General features: G+C 38.4%; 1 protein-coding gene across 1 annotated transcript in view; it reads right to left on the bottom strand.

Moving 5' to 3' along the window:
- Positions 1-19,598, bottom strand: part of LOC102177239 (contactin-associated protein-like 3) — a 233,095-nt gene that overhangs the window by 94,285 nt on the left and 119,212 nt on the right. The window contains exons 5-8 of the mRNA XM_013966094.2: positions 13,638-13,841; positions 12,522-12,697; positions 11,324-11,467; positions 5,589-5,850 (exon numbers count right to left, since the gene is read on the bottom strand). Coding sequence (XP_013821548.2) covers positions 5,589-5,850; positions 11,324-11,467; positions 12,522-12,697; positions 13,638-13,841 — 786 coding nt within the window. The remainder of the gene's footprint in view (positions 1-5,588; positions 5,851-11,323; positions 11,468-12,521; positions 12,698-13,637; positions 13,842-19,598) is intronic.

Raw genomic sequence — 19,598 nt, 5'->3', positions numbered from 1 at the left:
TTATTTTTGGGGGCTCCAAAATCACTGCAGATGGTGACTACAGCCATGAAATTTAAAAGACGTTTTCTCCTTGGAAGAAAAGCTATGACCAACTTAGGTAGCATATTAAAAAGGAGAGACATTACTTTACCAACAAAGGTCCTTCTAGTCAAAGCTATTTTTTTTTCCAGTAGTCATGTGTGGATGTGAAAGCTGGACTATATAGAAAGCTGAGAGCCAAAGAATTGGTGCTTTTGAAATGTGGTGTTGAAAAAAAAAAAAAAAAAGAAATGTGGTGTTGGAGAAGACTCTTGAGAATCCCTTGGACTGCAAGGAGATTCAACCTCTCAATCCTAAAGGAAATCAGTCCTTGAATATTCATTGGAAAGGCTGATGCTGCAGCTGAAACCCCAACACTTTGACTACCTGAAACAAAGAACTGACTCATTGGAAAGACTGTGATGCTGGGAAAGACTGAAGGCAGGAGGCAAAGGGGAAGACAGGATGAGATTGTTGGATGGCATTACCGATGCGATGGACATGAGTTTGAGTAGGCTCCAAGAGTTGGTGATGGCCCAGAAACCCTGGCATGCTGCAGTCCAGGCAGTTGCAGCGTCGGACATGACTGAGCATACTAGTGAGCTTGAATGACTCCAATCTGAGCATCTTCTGGTATGTCCCAATATATTTAACTAACACATTTTACGAATGTTAAAGGTACAGACTCTTTACAGCTCTGTAAGTTTAGAAGTCAATCTTATGAATTAGAAGTTATGTTAGAGAATAGTGGGGATTTTAGTCTACCCCTCAAAAATAAGTGCATATTTCTGGTAGAAAGTTAACCAGTCCCATCTAATTCATATCACATTTTGGTATTTACAACCCATGTGACCATGTAAATCCATATCCTTCAAATGCTCTTCAAACCAGCTTTTTTTTTTTTCCTGCTGGATCTCTCATTAATGACTTGGACTCAAGATTCACTTGGGGCTTCCCTCATAGCTCAGTTGACAAAGCATCTGCCTGCAATGCAGGAGACCTGGGTTCGATTCCTGGGTGGGTAAGATCCCTTGGAGAAGAAAATGGCAACCCAGTCCAGTATTCTTGCCTGGAGAATCCCATAGACAGAGGAGCCTGGCACGCTACAGTCCATGGGGTCACAAGAGTTGGACACAACTTAGGAACTAAACTACCACCACCAAGATCTACTTGGGGCTTCCTCTATGGCTCAGCAATAAAGAGTCTGCCAGTAACGTAGGAGCTTAGGTGACACGGGTTTGATCTCTGGGTCAGGAAGATCACCTGGAGGAAGTAATGGCAATCCACTCCAATATCCACTCCAATCTAATCCACTCCAAACCACTCTGTTTCCTGGAGCAGGAATGGAAACTTGCTCCAGTATCTTTGTCTGGAGAATCCCAAGCACAGAGGAGCCTGGTGGGCTATAGTCCATAGGGTTACATGGAGTTGGACATGACTTAGCACACATGTAAGATCCACTTGAGCCAGAAATGTTTCCAGCATGACCCAGAAGGTCAAAGATCCTGCTGTGAAGCAGCTAAATTTTTGTTTTTCTCATACTGTTAAATATTAGTTATAATGCATCCCAAAACGTTTTCATTTTCAGGAAGGGGATGGCTTTTTTCTTTTTAAATAAATTTATTTATTTTAATTGGAGGTTAATTACTTTACAATATTGTATTGGTTTTCCCATACATCACCATGTATCTGCCACAGGTATACATGTGTTCCCCATCCTGAACTCCCCTCTCTCCTCCCTCCCCATACCATCCCCCTGGGTTGTCCCAGTGCACCAGCCCCAAGCATCCAGTATCATGCATTGAACGTGGACTGGCGACTCGTTTTATATATGATATTATACATGTTTCAATGCCATTCTCCCAAATTATCCCACCCTCTCCCTCTCCCACAGAGTCCAAAAGACTGTTCTATACATCTATATCTCTTTTGCTGTCTCCCATACAGGGTTATCATTACCATCTTTCTAAATTCCATATATATGCGTTAGTATACTGTATTGGTGTTTTTCTTTTCTGGCTTACTTCACGGGTTCCAGTTTCATCCACCTCATTAGAACTGACTCAAATGTATTCTTTTTAATGGCTGAGTAATACTCCATGGTGTATATGTACCACAACTTTCTTATCCATTCATCTGCTGATGGACATCTAGGTTGCTTCCATGTCCTGGCTATTATGAGCAGTGCTGCGATGAACATTGGGGTACACATGTCAATAGCTTTAAAGTCACTAGTTACTACTACCATGTGCAGACAGTAAAAATGCTGCACTCTTCCTTTTTGTTTGTTATTGGTGAAGTCAGAAACATTTTCAAAGATTCAACACTCGTTCATTAAAAATCATGAGAAAAGTTGAAAACTAGAATATGGAGGATTCAAGTTAGACACTTAAAACATATATTATGAAACTGAACCTGATATAAAGTTTTGAAAGAAGTTCTGTAATCTTAGAGCTAAAGAGGATGAACCAGAAAAAAAAAATCTCTACATGTTCTTTTCAGCCTTATCATTTGGGGTTTCTCTTAATTGTTATATCATATACCTATCAGTATGATAACTATATTCACTTAAAATCTGTCATTAAAACCTAGTTTGATTTTGTGAAATATTTCCTTTCTCTCTCTTACCCGACCACCTTTTCCTTCCCTCTCTCTCTCTGTCTCACTCTCTCTCTCTCTCTCTTTCTCTATCTAGCACAGGGGTCCCCGACCTCTGGGATCTAATACTTGATGATCTGAGGTGAAGTTGATCCTCCTCACTAGGTCTGTGGAAAAACTGTCTTCTACAAAACCAGTCCCTGGTGCCAAAAAAGGCTGGGACTGCTGATCTAGCATATTGAGGTATTTCACATGGAGAATTTGCAGAAGGCATTCCAGAATATCTTGAATTTGTAGTAGATGTCATCCGTCTATGTGACACAAGACTGTTCTTAGCAAACATTGGCCATTCTAATTTAAAAATAAAATTCAGGCATTTATATTTATTGTCTCCTTCTCTCCATTATAAATCTCATCCTTTGTTTTTCTTCAGTGTGATTTCAAGTCAGTCCACTTCTGATGAAAGGACGGTCTGTTTCCCAGGCAACATGATTGTCAAAGGATGGATGGAGACCAGAAAATAGATTTTGGACTTTTGATTTGTGCAACTATAAATATGATGCTAATTCTACCACACCCTTCCAATACCTCTAAAGGCCTCAATCTTGGGGGTGATGCCATGGTTGCAGTGCTAGTGTTGAAATATTGATAACTAATGGTTGTGTTATTACTGATTGACACTATGGTGCCAAGGGTTTAGATATGTTATATCCCTGCATTCTCACCATAATACCTATTAGTGTCATTTTAAAGATGACTCTGAGGCTTCATGAGAACAAGTGGGCTGCTTATCAAAGGCAGACCTGGAAATACGCAAGGGTGAGGAGTCCTCTCACACACCACCTCATAAATCAAATAATTTATTCTAATAACAGAGGATAATGACCACAACACTACACACAACTTGGCAAAGGGTAGAATTGTGTCTTTTCTTATAAAAGGTGAATCAGTTCAGTTCAGTTCAGTCGCTCAGTCGTGTCTGACTCTTTGCAACCCCGTGAATCACAGCACACCAGGCCTCCCTGTCCATCACCAACTCCTGAAGTTCACCCAAACTCATGTGCATCAAGTCGGTGATGCCATCCAGCCATCTCATCCTCGGTGGTAAAGGATGAATACAGACTTTCATTTTTTCCTTTTCCTTTATTGCTCCCAACTTTCCTCTGTTTCTATGACCCACTTCCTTAGCCCTGCCTCAGGAACAAACATGCATCAGAATCTACACTTTTGGTACATTTCTCCAGTTCTTCAGACCTATCTTGAGATAACTATTGGGAAAAATTATCTACAACCTGGAAATAGGATACAAGATGCCTTTTCAGTATCATTTAATGAAATTAAAGTTTCAGTTTGATACACATTTGGGTACTTGATACAACATTTAAAATGAAAAAACTTTGCAGCCTGTCTTACTTTCCGTCTACTTCAACCACATAAAAGACTCCCTTTCAAATGCTGCTAAAGTAAGAAGCAAGTATCATGAGAAATTCACCTTCGGTTTGCTTCTGAAAAATGGCACATTGCACTGTAAAACCTTTAAAAATAGTGCAATAAAATATGTATGTGCTGTGTCAGTGCCAGCTTACAAAAAATTCAATACCTGACATATATACGTGGGGGGGGGGGTAAGGACAGTGTGTACTCACATGAACAACACTAAAAAGCTATCTCTGTTAGTTCATATTACATGTAAATTATGCGTGCATGCTAAGTTGCCTCAGTCATGTCTGACTCTTTGCAACCCTACGGACTGAAGCCTGCCAGGCTCCTGTGTTCACAGGATTCTCCAGGCAAGAATACTGGAGTGGGTTGTCATTTCCTCCACCAGCGAATCTTCCTGACCCAGGAATTGAACCCACGTCACCTGTGGCTCCTGCACTTCAGGCAGATAGTTTACCACTGAGCCAAGATTTAAGCAGTTGACTGAATCTGAATTGACACTGTCCACTCTGTTCATTTACATGCTAATCGTCATATATGCATATTTTTTCTTTATAAAAAGAAAGGAAAATTTAGTCTTCATTCTTAGCTTTTCAGTCCCAAACTGATAACCATAAATCAGACAAGACAGGCCTTCCACATGAAACCTTCAAGGAATGACATGCCATGAGTCCACCTAGGTTTAAATTTTATCAGTTTTAAATGTAAAGCAGTCCCCAAAGTTAAAAAATAACACGACTCAGAAGTGAGTCTAGAAATAAACAGGTTCTTCTCAAAAAACTATAGAACATTCACCCACTTAGAAGCAGCCTCACCAAAAACAAGGAGGAACAAAGGAAGCAATGGCTCAGACATAAGAAAGAAAAGTAACTTATAATATTTTGAAAATCAATGTGGATATAGGTTGAAAAAACAGTTCAAAGAAATCTATTTTCTTGAGACTCCTTAGGATAGTCTAATGCCTTCTAGTAATTCAAGTTTACTTCTAGGTTCTAACTCAAATTTACAAATAAATTTTTTTCATTAATTTTTTATTAAAGTATAGCTGGTTTACAATGTTGTGATAGCTTCAAGTTGCAGCAAAGTGATTCATATATACACACATGTATATACATATATATATAAATATACACATTCATTTTCATATTCTTTTCCCTATAGGTTATTATAAAATACTGAGTAAATTTCCCTGTGCTATAACAGTAGGTCCTTGATGGTTATCCATTTTTATTAACAGTAGTGAATATCTGTCAATCCCAAACTCCTAATTTATCCCTTTGTAACCACAAGTTTATGATCATTTATTTTTAAACTTTTTGATAATTATGCTATGTCATATTGACTGATACACCAACAGCCTGGAGTTACCTATTTCAAAGGAGAAAGCAATCTAGTTCTCTCCAGTAGGATTATGAATATCTTATGTATTCAGCCATTCATTTATTTTAAAGATTACCCATCTTAGGTTTACATGCAAGAAGATATAGTCACAATAAATACCTATGTGTTATCTCAGGAAGGATGTTTATTACCTGCTGTGATGTCCCTGGCTGGATGTCCAGGCTGGGAGAGACTCAGCTTGAGTTTTCCATCACTAAGAACAAGGATGAGAGCTCCTGACCTATGCTGAAACTGACTGGTCAGCAACAGTCCTGCTCTGTTCCATGTTCGAAATTGGAAGATCACAGACACTTTGTCCTCTCTGGAAGTGCCTGGTAGCACCAAGTAACTCCTGGAGCTCAGAAAAGTCATGGGGACAGTTTGCGTGTGTGAGCAGGAGAAGGACACATTTCCCTGTGAACACAGTGAAACAGACTTTAGGAAAGCACAGTTGTAATGCTTCCATTTCACAGACAACAGATTTTCCAAGACTTAATTGAATTTCTTATCAACAACTCAGCAATCTAGGATTTTTAAAATGAGGCTTCCCCTTCAAACTTAAATCCAGATTTACCTTATAGGTTCCTTAAAGCACTGTTCAAGGACTTCACTGGTAGCCCAGTAGTTAAGAATCTGCCTGTCAATGCAGGGGACATGGGTTCGACTCTTGGTCCAGGACCTAAGATCCCACATCCCACGGGGCAATTAAGCTCATGCACCACAACTGAAATCTGTGAGCCCTAGAGCCCACACTCTGCAACAAGAGACGCCACCACAATAAGAAGCCCATGCAATGCAATTAGAGAGCCACCCCTACTCACCACAACTAGAGAAAGCCCGTGCATGCACAGCAACGAAAGGGCAGTGAAGACCCAGTGCAGCCAAAAATAAATAAATATAAAAATGAAAAGAAAAAGTGCTGTTCAGCTGGGCAAACCTATTTCTGAGTCTCTGATGAACTGTTTATCTCCATTACTAAGCATTTGCAAAGGAATCCTGAGCCACATCTTTCCCAGACTTAATGCTGGGTGTCCAAACTACTGTCTTTCCAGTAGTCACGTACCAATGTACCATAAAGAAGGCTGAGCATCAAAGAATTGATCCTTTTGAATAGGGCGGGAGAAGACTCTAAAAAGTCTCTTGGACAGCAAGGAGATCAAACCAGTCAATCCTAAAGGAAATCAACCCTGAATATTCATTGGAAGGACTGATGATGAAACACCTATATTTTGGTCCCCTGCTGTGAAGAGCCGACTCATTGGAAAAGACCCTGATGCTGAGGGCAGGAGGAGAAGTGGGCAACAGAGGATGGGAGATGGCTGGATGGCATTACAGACTCAACGGACATGAATCTGAGCAAACTGTGGGAGATAGTGAAGGACAAGGAAGCCAGCATGCTGCAGTCCATGGGGTCCTAAAGAGACTCGACTGAGTTACTGAACAATAGCAACAATGCTGGGTGTGGGATACAACATAAAAAAAACAATTTTCCTCTCTTGAAGTGCTAGATGTTTTTCTCCAATGTGAAGGCTAGCACAAAGGATAAGTTACTCCAAGAACTTTCTTGTACTTGTCTTGATTATGTAAATATGATTATAAGTGTGTCACTCAGGTGATAGCTACATCTTACTATAGGTAGGACATGTGCTTTTGCATGTCTGAAGAAAAGAATGGGGCCAGGCTGGTCCTGCCACAGGTGGGCTGGTCTCTTCTCTGAAGTTCTTACAAACCAAATCACCCAAGGCTATCACCCAGCCTAAGATCTGATCTGTCTAGCAGGCTGTTTTTATTTGTATATACTTCTGTTTTTAAAGATATTTTTAATCCTTATGATATGTCTACTACTCCAGGAACAAACTATTTTTAATCATAGTGTTTGGACGGGACGGGCTCAATATAATTCCAATTATACCCTCTACAAGAATTTTGTCTGAAATTAAAAAATTTTTTGTAGATTTCAGATAGCAGAATACATACCCAAACATTACTCTTCCTTTCCAAAAAAAAAATTAAGCAAATAAAAAGCCAGTGAGACAGAGCTTAACTTACCAGATAGCAAAGCATACTATGAAGTTACTGTAAGCAAATCAGTGTGTTATTGGTATAAGAATAGACATAGCAGTGAGACAGAATAAGGAACTCAAAAACATCTGAGAATATACTAGTTATATATTAATATATAATATATAGCTATAATACACATATATAATATACAGTATACATTATATAGTTACATGATAATAAAGCTGGCATGTATGTGTGCTCATTCATGTCCAGTTCTTCTCAATCTCATGAACTTAGCTGGCCAGGATCCTCTGTCCATGGGATTTTTTCAGGCAAGAATACTGGAGTGTATTGCCATTTCCCCCTGCCAGGGTATCTTCCCAATCCAGCTATCGAACCCTCATCCCCTACATTTCCTGCGTTGGCAGGTAGATTCTTTACCAATGAGCCACCTGGTAAAACTTAGTATGTAAGGAAATTCAACTATGTGGGATAAAGGGTGGGTTAGTTATTAAATAGCGTAGGACCAAATGGATATCTATAAGGTAGAATACAAAAATTAATCCTATATCACATAAAGAATAAATGTCAAAGATTTAGTGTTTTTTTTTAATTTAAAAACTAAATAAAACCAATTAAAAGTTCTTACAGGAAAATCCATGAGACCATGTATAGATTATAGGGTTTTAGAGACATTCCAAAGCTATAAAGAAATATACAGAGCTAATGACCACATATAAGGAAAAATATTTAATACTCAACATATTATGAAGTATTTAATAGAAGATTGATAAATCTGAAAAAATATATGGACCATGAATGACAGAGGGTTATCTTTCAAATATAAAACTGTCTTGTAAATTGACCCAAAATTAAAGAAAGAAAATAAAAATTAGGCAAAAGAATAAGAGTGAACAACAATCAGAAAAACAAGTCCAAATGGACAAAAAAACAGGTGAGAAGATTATTTAATTCACCAGTAGTCCCATAAACACAAAGTAACAAAGAGATATTAAATATTAGTTCATGTTCCTTGAGCTGGCAGGGGTGTATGAGGGCTGGCTGAGATGAGATGGAAGGCTCTAACATACATTGCTGGTGGCAAATGTCATATTATAGCTTTATGGAAAGCAATCCAACAACGTTTATTAAAATATAAAACTGTATAAAACTTGTGACCAAGAAATTCTACTTCTGGAATTCTATCCCATCAAAAGGGAAGCCCCTGTACTGAGCACACATGTGCAACTGCCAGCTTATAGTGGTAAAAATGTTGGCATAACTCAATATGCCAGCAAATTTGGAAAACTCAGCAGCAGCCACAGGACTGGAAAAGGTCCGTTTTCATTTCAATTCGAAAGAAAGGCAATGCCAAAGAATGCTCAAACTACCGCACAATTGCACTCATCTCACACGCTGGTAAAGTAATGCTCCAAATTCCCCAAGCCAGGCTTCAGCAATACGTGAACCGTGAACTTCCAGATGTTCAAGCTGGTTTTAGAAAAGGCAGAGGAACCAGAGATCAAATAGCCAACATCCACTGGATCATCGAAAAAATAAGAGAGTTCCAAAAAATCATCTATTTCTGCTTTAATGATTATGCCAAAGCCTTTGACTGTGTGGATCACAATAAACTGCGGAAAATTCTGAAAGAGATGGGAATACCAGACCACCTGACCTGCCTCTTGAGAAACCTATGTGCAGGTCAGGAAGCAACAGTTAGAACTGGACATGGAACAACAGACTGGTTCCAAATAGGAAAAGGAGTACATCAAGGCTATATATTGTCACCCTGCTTATTTAACTTATATGCAGAGTACATCATGAGAAACCGTGGGCTGGAAGAAGCACAAGCTGGAATCAAGATTGCAGGAAGAAATATCAATAACCTCAGATATGCAGATGACACCACCCTTAGGGCAGAAAGTGAAGAGGAACTAAAAAGCCTCTTGAGGAAAGTGAAAGTGGAGAGTGAAAAAGTTGGCTTAAAGCTCAACATTCAGAAAACGACGATCATGGCATCTGGTCCCATCACTTCATGGGAAATAGATGGGGAAACAGTAGAAACAGTGTCAGACTTTATATTTGGGGGCTCCAAAGGCAATGGCACCCCACTCCAGTACTCTTGCCTGGAAAATCCCATGGACAGAGGAGCCTGGTGGGCTGCAGTCCATGGGATCGCTAAGAGTCGGACACGACTGAGCGACTTCACTTTGCCTTTTCACTTTCATGCATTAGAGATGGAAATGGCAACCCACTCCAATATTCTTGCCTAGAGAATCCCAGGGATGGGGGAGCCTGGTGGGCTGCCATCTATGGGGTCGCACAGAGTCGGACACGACTGAAACGGCTTAGCAGAAGCAGCAGCAGCAAAATCACCGCAGATGGTGACGCAGACATGAAATCGAAAGACGCTTACTCCTTGGAAGGAAAGTTATGACCAACCTAGACAGCATATTCAAAACCAGAGACATTACTTTGCCAACAAAGGTCCGTCTAGTCAAGGCTATGGTTTTTCCAGTGGTCATGTATGGATGTGAGAGTTGGACTGTGAAGAAAGCTGAGCACTGAGGAATTGATGCTTTTGAACTGTGATGTTGGAGAAGACTCTTGAGAGTCCCTTGGACTGCAAGGAGATCCAACCAGTCCATTCTGAAGGAGATCAGCCCTGGGATTTCTTTGGAAGGAATGATGCTAAAGCTGAAACTCCAGTACTTTGGCCACCTCATGCGAAGAGTTGACTTATTGGAAAAGACTCTGATGCTGGGAGGGATTGGAGGTAGGAGGAGAAGGGGACGACAGAGGATGACATGGCTGGATGGAATCACTGACTCGATGGACGTTAGTCTGAGTGAACTCCAGGAGTTGGTGATGGACAGGGAGGCCTGGCGTGCTGCGATTCATGGGGTCGCAAAGAGTCGGACATGACTGAGCGACTGAACTGAACTGAAAGTAAATGCCCTGAGTAGGAAATGACTAGATAAATAATGGCACGTTTTCCTAATGGATAGTGATGTAGACATTCTAATGTAGAACTGTTCCTGATTATGGAAAAGAATTCTTACAAGGTATTGTTGAATCAAAAAATCTAGATGGAGAAAAACTTTTATAAAATGATTTTTTTTGTAAACAATGTCAAATGCGGAAGCATACATATTCAGAAATACCTGTGTGAGTATGAGTCTATCTATCTATAGAGGATTCCATTACTTTGGACCAAACAGGAAGGACAAATATTAGCTTAGTAACACCCCAGCTTGACAGAGGGACTGTAGCCATGTGGAGAATATGGAAAAAGAAATGAGAAACCAATTGAAAAGAAAAGCACTGCCTTAAAATGCCTTAATATGATTGCACTGTAACATTTTTGTGAAACTATTCATCTATTTCCACAAACACATAAAAATGAAACCACATGTAAGCTAAAAAAGTACAGTAGGCTCTCTGTATACCCAGGTTCTGCATCCTCATATACAACGAACCAACCAGGAAAATATTTAGAAAGAAAAGTTTCAGAAAGTTCTAAAGAGCAAATTTGAACTTGACCAGCACCAGCAACTACTCACATGACAATTGCATTGTATTTACAACTATTTATATATCATTTACATCGTGTTAGGTAATATACATAATCTAGAGTCAATTTAAAGTATATGGGAGGATATGAGTAGGTTATATGCAAATACTGTGCCATTTTATACAAGAGACTTGAGCATCCATTGCTCCAATTCAGAAGTCCTGGAACCAATTCCCCAAGGATATCTAGGGATAATGATACACATGATTTGTACCTTTTCCTGCCTTCAAAAGAGGTATATTTTAAAGCTGAATCAATCAAACTGCAGTCCCCTTTTCTCTTGAACTTGTGTATAGAATCTCTTACCATGATGAGGACCTGTGGCTTGTGTTTCTTGGACAGATCAATGATATCCACTCCATTATAATAGAGATTTTCAAAGCAGCCATGAAAGTTTTTATGTGGGAATGCTACTGATTTTCCATGTCCAGGAATCCCTCCAAAGCTGATCTTAGAAAGAAAAAAATGACATAAATAACATCGTTTAATGATTTTCTGATTATCTGCCTAAACATGTATGATTATCGGGTATAATGGTAATTGGCTCAAATCTGCTTGGCATTATTTTATATTATCATGCTAATTTCAAAGGATGTTTTATATGTATTTACTATTTATTACATTGAGATAAATATATTATATATCCTTCTTATGATTTGCTGCTACTCATATAGTTCTGTCATTTTTGTTGATGGGAATATTGCATCTTTATGCCCACCGTAAATTCCAATTGTGTGACAAGGCAGCCTACTGTGATGATATTCTACTTTATAAACTAGACTGTGGGATCCTGCTCTTTGCCATGACTCTAATAGATTAGAATTACGAAGCCACTAATAATATCATTCAAGACCAGAATCTCCAGCTGGTCCTTGCTGCTGAGGCCACTCATATCAAGTGAATGTTGAAACCTGGTTTGCTGACAGATGTGCTCAGCAGAACTGGCAGAACAAAATGCATTTCAGTGTATGTCAGACACACATGGACAACATGCTGCAAATATCCTCAGGTGTTTAAAAACCCCAAGAAACAGTATTCTGAGATGTGTGCATTTGGCTTTCTTGTTACTTAAAAAATTCAGATTGGAATATATGTGGATTACTTCTCTAAATTATTCTAAGTAGCTAATTCTGTTTAGGATTGCCCTAAAACAAAGAAATCTCCAAGGTAATATTCGCAGCCAAACACCAGATGGAATACATCAGAACTGTGTGAACAAATGCATTTAAAAATATTCTTTGTTGAACTGGTAGCTCTTTATGTATGGATTTCCTAAATTTAACAACTATTTACTCTCATGTGAAGACTAACATCTGTAAGAAATAAAATGTCTCAATAGCTTGAGCATGTATCTTCCAGTGTGAAGTTACCAGACATGGGAAATATTTTATCAGAATTCTGAATTATTAGGAAATGGAATTTTTCAATGTATTAGTATTTTCTCTAGAAGATTATGCTGCAATCAAATGATAAAATCTGTAATACTTAAAAAGCCATTTCACACCTTATAATTGAGATCCACATAGTTGGATTCTCCTTTTCCTCGAAAATGATGAGTGTGCGTGTCCACAGTGAAGTTGACATCTGTATTGAGGAGCTCAACGAGAACAGAATGCCAGTGTTCATCATCCAGCAAACTGCCCAGCATGAGAGCATCAGGCGAGGGCAAGTTAGCATGACCTGAAAAGAAAGGAAGTGTAAATACACTGTTCCATCTAGCTCAATACCATGATTTCTATCAACGTCTTCAGGTTTAGCATTTCTCACACCAGTTGCACTTTCCTTACATTCTTTTATCCCAAGAACTGGCGAGCTGCTTTTATCTTAATCTTACAGTCTATACAATCTTCTTTGATATTGAGTAACATCTTCTATCTAACTTGTTTTATTATTATTATGTACTGAATTTTCATTTTTCTTGAAAATATTTTCTTCCTAGGTCCTCATTCATAGGACTACTTCAAAAGTTTATGATAAGCCACCCTTGTCATCATGATATTATCAGATTATTTACTGAGCATCTACTACTGATCTTACATGATTATCAAGAAACAAAGTTTTTTACATAAAAGCATACTGAAGATCACACATGCTGTTCTTAGCATAGCTCAACTGTAGGTGACCACGTGTCCATTTGCCTGGACAGTTCTGGTCTTCAGAATAATTATTTATAAGGTCTGCTTTATTTCACAAAAATGTTCTTTTTTGTTGTATGTTTGTTTTGTTTTTTAAAGAAAGGCAGACTGCCACATGGAATGCCTCATTTGGATGTGTCTGGAGTCTTGGAAGCTTGACAACCCTACGTTCTCCTTCAAATGGACCTTAAGAGCTTGTTTTGAGGTTCTAGCAGAGAAGCAAACCTGTGCATATACCCTCGGCCAAAGAATGGCCCTCCTCTAGAGGAGAAGGTGGTCCTCTTCAACCAAGCGCACAGCTTTGGGAAGAATGCACATGGAGCTGTGAGGGAGGAAGGGAACACCTTTCTAGCCAAGCCAGATCACCCTCACATCCAAAAGTACTCTGGTTTTAAATTAACTACTTAACTGTGAAGAAAAATTCATCACAAAAGATACTTTCATCTAAATAGTATTTCCCGAAACACTTTTTTTTTTTCTTTTACCTGAATTAAGGAATAAGATGAGTTTTCCTTTAATTAACTCCAGGGTGATGTGTTTGTCATTTGGTCCTTCTCTGTGGAGTAGAATCCCATTGTTCTCTTTGGTTTTAAATTTCAGAGAAATAACTTCCTTGATTGGATTCACGGATTTATGATTAAATGTGTACAGCAAAGAACTCTTCCCATCAAAATGAACCATCTCGGATCCTACAATGGAAGACATTAATGTGGTCTAATTATAATATAGTCTTATCAGTGCATTGAAATGTGTAAGTCAACACACACATATACATACATAGCATATCTCTGGCTTGTTTAGCATATCTAACAAATTTGACATATCTAAACTCCACTGTTTGCCTTTTCTCACATCTTCCCCAAAATGTATCATCTAGAAATGTTGGTTAATTTCAATTTCTCCTATCTTTTACTGGCCTATTTCCATCCTGTAAATAACAAAGATCAGGAAAAAAGTTAAAGTCAATTTCCTCATAGTGTTAGTCAACGGAACTTTTTTGGCAAAGTAATGTCTTTGCTTTTTAATATGATATCTAGGTTGGTCATAGCTTTTCTTCCAAGGAGCAAGTGTCTTTTAATTTCATGGCTGCAGTCACCATCTGCAGTGATTTTGGAGCCCAAAATAATAAAGGCTCTCACCATTTCCATTGTTTCCCCAACTACTTGCCATGAAGTTATGGGACCAAATGCCATGATCTTAGCTCTCTGAATGTTGTTTTAAGCCAACTTTTTCATTCCCCTCTTTTACTTTCATCAAGAGGTTCTTTAGTTCTTCTTCGCTTTCTGCCATAAGGGTGGTGTCATCTGCATATCTGAGGTTATTGATACTTCTCCCAGCAATCTTGACTCCAGCTTCTACTTTATCCAGTCTGGCATTTCATATGATGTCCTGAATATAAGTTAAATAAGCAGGGTGACAATATACAGCCTTAATGTACTCCTATCCCAATTTGGAACCAGACTGTTGTTCCACGTCCAATTCTAATTGTTGCTTCCTGACCTGTATGCATATTTCTCTGAAGGCAGGTCAGGTAGTCTGGTATTTCCATCTCTTTCAGAATTTTCCAGTTTGTTGCGATACACACAGTCAAAGGCTTTGGCATAGTTAATAAAGCAGAAGTAGCTGTTTTTCTGGAATTCTCTTGCTTTTTCCTTGATTCAATGGATGTTGGCAATTTGATCTCTGGTTCCTCTGCCTTTTCTAAAACCAGCTTGAACATATGGAAGTTCACAGTTCATGTACTATTGAAGCCTGGCTTGGAGAATTTTGAGCATTACTTTGCCAGTGTGTGAGATGAGTGCAATTGTGCGGTAGTTTGAACATTCTTTGGCATTGTCTTTCTTTGGGATTGGAATGGAAACTGACCTTTCCCAGTCCTGTGGCCACTGCTGAGTTTTCCAAATTTGCTGGTATATTGAGTGCAGCACTTTCACAGCATCATGTTTTAGGATTTGAAATAGCTCAACTGGAATTCCATCACCTCCACTAGCTTTATTTGTAGTGATGCTCCCTAAGGCCCACTTGACTTTGCATTCCAGGATGTCTGGCTATTAGGTGAGTGATCACATCATTGTGGTTATCTGGGTCATGAAGATCTTTCTTGTACAGTTCTTCAGTGTATTCTTGCCACCTCTTCTCTTTGATTCACATACAAAATGTAAAATATATAAACACTGAACTCTGTCTCTAAGCCATATAATCAAATAATTATTCTTTGTTGCATAATTAAATAAACATGATTAATCAAAACATAACTCTGTTAAATTCAAATGTGTGCCTTAGAGTATTAGATAATAATAAGCTAATGAAAACTTGATAGTAAAGAATTTAAATGCTTTCACATTTTTGCAGTACAGTTTATGTGTCACTGAAAGGCAATGCTAATAATTAAGGCTTATTTTTTTAGTCAGCTAATAAATTTGTTTCTGTAAGTGATTTTCCCAGGATTATTTTGATTGAATTATTTTTTCCTCATCTTCCCTCTTGCTGTATTGCTTTGTAATAGTAATACTCATCTTCTATGGCTCAGACTCTCTTGGAGTGTTTGTCAAACACAGACTGCTGGGTTCTATCTCAGGGTTTCGGACTGACCAAGTGTGTGTGTGTGTGAGGGGGGCAGCCCTGAGTATCTGGGTTTCTAAAAAGTCCCCTGGGATGTTGACGCTGCTGATCTATGCCTATATTTTGAGAATCACTGCTCTAAAGCACCTAAATTATATTTCCCGGAATATTCTCCTCAGGCAAAATGGAGTCATGAAAAATGTATTATGTGATAGAAACACAAAAACATAGCTTTGAAAAAATTCTTTTATCCTAATGTTTTGACTCTCTTTCTAATGTGATCACTAATACTAGTTTCTAGAACAATTAACCACCTGTGAGTCATCAAATTATATTTTATGAGTCAGATTCAACATGTATTTTGACAGATTTTTTAAGCCTAAAGTGACTAAATTATAATACAGATATGTAACCACTTAAAAATCATGTATCTTATAACAGTTTAACTAAAATCTTAAATGATAATAATTGAGCTCAATTGAAGAGGCTACTAAAGAGATAAAATTCAAAAACTGCTTTTAGAAATCCAGACTTTTAAGCTTCCTTTCATCTGAAACCATCCACATCATGCTGCAGCCTGTTATTGTACAGTCCCATGAGCTAATTTTTCAAGATTCATTTTTAAAGAATCAAGCTTGAAAACAAAGAAGAGTTGGCAGAGAGTATAAGGACCTGGAAATCCACAAACATTTGCTGGCTGATCCTTTACAGAAGTTTGCCATCCCCCACTCAGCAGAACCACTTAGCAATTATTCCTGGACCTGGCTCCTGATGGTCAAGCAGTAAGAATGAACTCACAACCAGACATTTTGTGACTTTTCTATGATTGAAATATCAAAAAATCCTATTTTATATAGGAAATCACAAATGTCATTATTTTTGTTGACTTTCCTATTACATAATTCAATATACTCTGACTATTCTCGAATATATATTTTATGGGGTAAAGAATAGGTCAATATTTCTTCTCCTGGCTATATATTTCTGTATATAATATAACAGACTGGTTTCTATACACAGTCTTCCATAGCTTCAAATTCTATTTTGGCAAGGATTTTGCTTTGGTATAACAAAACTTTCTTATTAAAAAACCACTTCTTTCCATCTTCCCTATCCCCCAATCTCAAACTAATTTCCATCCATTCCACAAGCACAGCTTTATTTGCAGTGTATATTGATGCAAGTATCACAAACTCTGCTGGATGCTGGGACAAAACAGGAGAGGACAGATATGGCCTGCCCTCCTGGAACTGACAGTTCTTCCCTCACTTTCTCATTTCTACTATCATGAAGAAACAGATTGCACCTGTAATACCTAATGTCTTACTGTGGGTTGCTAGGAAACTAAAGTGACAAGGAAATGTCTTAGAGCTCAGGATGGCAATAGGAGAAACAAAGACTCTTCTCTGGTGAAAGTGTTTGGAAAGAAAGAATGCAAAGAATCAAGATCATCTAGGTATCAAACTATCACACAATAAATACTCTTTATACAAAATTTACACATAGGCATTGGAAAGTCGCCAACCGTGGTTCAAAACCTGGGCTGCAGTGTTAACCAAGAAGCCCTCCAGGTAAGCCCCCACAACAAATAAGAATACACATGATCACATAGAATATTTAGATTGGAAACTCAGTTATAATAAGCGTCATTGAACAGGATCTATTTTATAAAATATCATTCACTACCAAGTGTTCATAAACTAATCTGAATATTGAAAACAAATTGGCAAGTCAATATATACATATATTTTAAAATTTAGCACTAAATACTGAAACATGATTTGTAAAAGCTAAATGTAAAAATTTTAAAGATAGTCATATTTTGGGGTAGAGAGTATTTTGTTCAGTAGGTCAGTAGCAATGAGCTCTCCAAGTATGAATGGCAGAGAACCCTAGGTGATCCTCCTTGAGTTTAATCTCCACTAAGTAGAGGCTCCCTTTAGCTTCAAATCACCAATCATGCTATGACCTGCAGAAGCCAATTTTCATGTCTCAGGGCTTACTGGTAATGAATGCTAAGATGAACTTGTTCCCACCAGTCCACTAAGCATACAATTTTTGCTACTGTACTCCTATAAGAGCAAATCAAATGTTATATGCCCACAACTAATACAAATAATCTGCTATATTAATTTGAATGAAAACACCAAATAGTGCATCAAATTACCAATTAGCATCATACTTAACTTTTACAAGAAATCCTCATATTTATCAAATGCTTTTGTATGTAATTCAATTATTTAAACAATTGGGGTACTTGACACAGAAGTCACTCATTATGTGTTGAAATAGAAAGCAATAGTTTCCTCTTTTGTAAGAGTACAGAACCTACATTCCAAAAAGAGTAGAGGAAATGTGATATTTAGCTGAAAATATTTAGCTGAAAATAGGAAGTGTTTTCCCAATGTCACATGTTATAAACATTTGCTTTATTAACTGAGGCTATATTTTGATAAATGCATCAGTAACAATATTATGATGTGATCACTGATCTAGAGCCAAACATCTTGGAATGTGAAGTCAAGTGGGCCTTAGAAAGCATCACTACGAACAAAGCTAGAGGAGGTGATGGAATTCCAGTTGAGCTGTTTCAAATCCTGAAAGATGATGCTGTGAAAGTGCTGCACTCAATATACCAGCAAGTTTGGAAAACTCAGCAGTGGCCACAGGACTGGAAAAGGTCAGTTTTCATTCCAATTCGAAAGAAAGGCAATACCAAAGAATGCTCAAACTACCACACAATTGCACTCATCTTTACATGCTAGTAAAGTAATGCTCAAAATTCTCCAAGCCAGAATTCAGCAATACGTGAACCGTGAACTTCCTGATGTTCAAGCTGGTTTTAAAAAAGGCAGAAGAACCAGAGATCAAATTGCCAACATCCGCTGGATCATGGAAAAAGCAAGAGAGTTCCAGAAAAACATCTATTTCTGCTTTATTGACTATGCCAAAGCCTTTAACTGTGTGGATCACAATAAACTATGGAAAATTCTGAAAGAGATGGGAATATCAGACCACCTAAGCTGCCTCTTGAGACATCTGTATGCAGGTCAGGAAGCAACAATTAGAACTGGACACGGAACAACAGACTGGCTCCAAAACGAGTACGTTAAGGCTGTATATTGTCACCCTGCTTCTTTAATTTATATGCAGAGTACATCATGAGAAACACTGGACTGGAAGAAACACAAGCTGGAATCAAGATTGCTGGGAGAAATATCAATAACCTCAGATATGCAGATGACACCACCCTTATGGCAGAAAGTGAAGAGGAGCTCAAAGCCTCCTGATGAAAGTGAAAGAGGAGAGTGAAAAAGTTGGCTTAAAGCTCAAGATTCAGAAAACGAAGATCATGGCATCTGGTCCCATCACTTCATGGGAAATAGATGGGGAAACAGTGTCAGACTTTATTTTTATGGGCTCCAAAATCACTGCAGATGGTGACTGCAGCCATGACATTAAAAGACGCTTACTCCTTGGAAGAAAAGTTATGACCAACCTAGACAGTATATTCAAAAGCAGAGACATTACTTTGCCAACTAAGGTCTGTCTTGTCAAGGCTATGGTTTTTCCTGTGGTCATGTATGGATGTGAGAGTTGGACTGTGAAGAAGGCTGAGTGCCAAAGAATTGATGCATTTGAACTGTGGTGTTGGAAAAGACTCTTGAGGGTCCCTTGGACTTCAAGGAGATCCAACCAGTCCATTCTGAAGGAGATCAGCCCTGGGATTTCTTTGGAAGGAATGATGCTAAAGCTGAAGCTCCAGTACTTTGGCCATCTCATGCGAAGAGTTGACTCATTGGAAAAGACTCTGATGCTGGGAAGGATTGGGGTCAGGACGAGAAGGGGACGACCAAGGATGAGATGGCTGGATGGCATCACAG

Source organism: Capra hircus, chromosome 8, assembly GCF_001704415.2.
Source record: "Capra hircus breed San Clemente chromosome 8, ASM170441v1, whole genome shotgun sequence".
Lineage (NCBI taxonomy): Eukaryota > Metazoa > Chordata > Mammalia > Artiodactyla > Bovidae > Capra > Capra hircus.
This window is presented reverse-complemented; position numbering and strand designations above follow the sequence as displayed.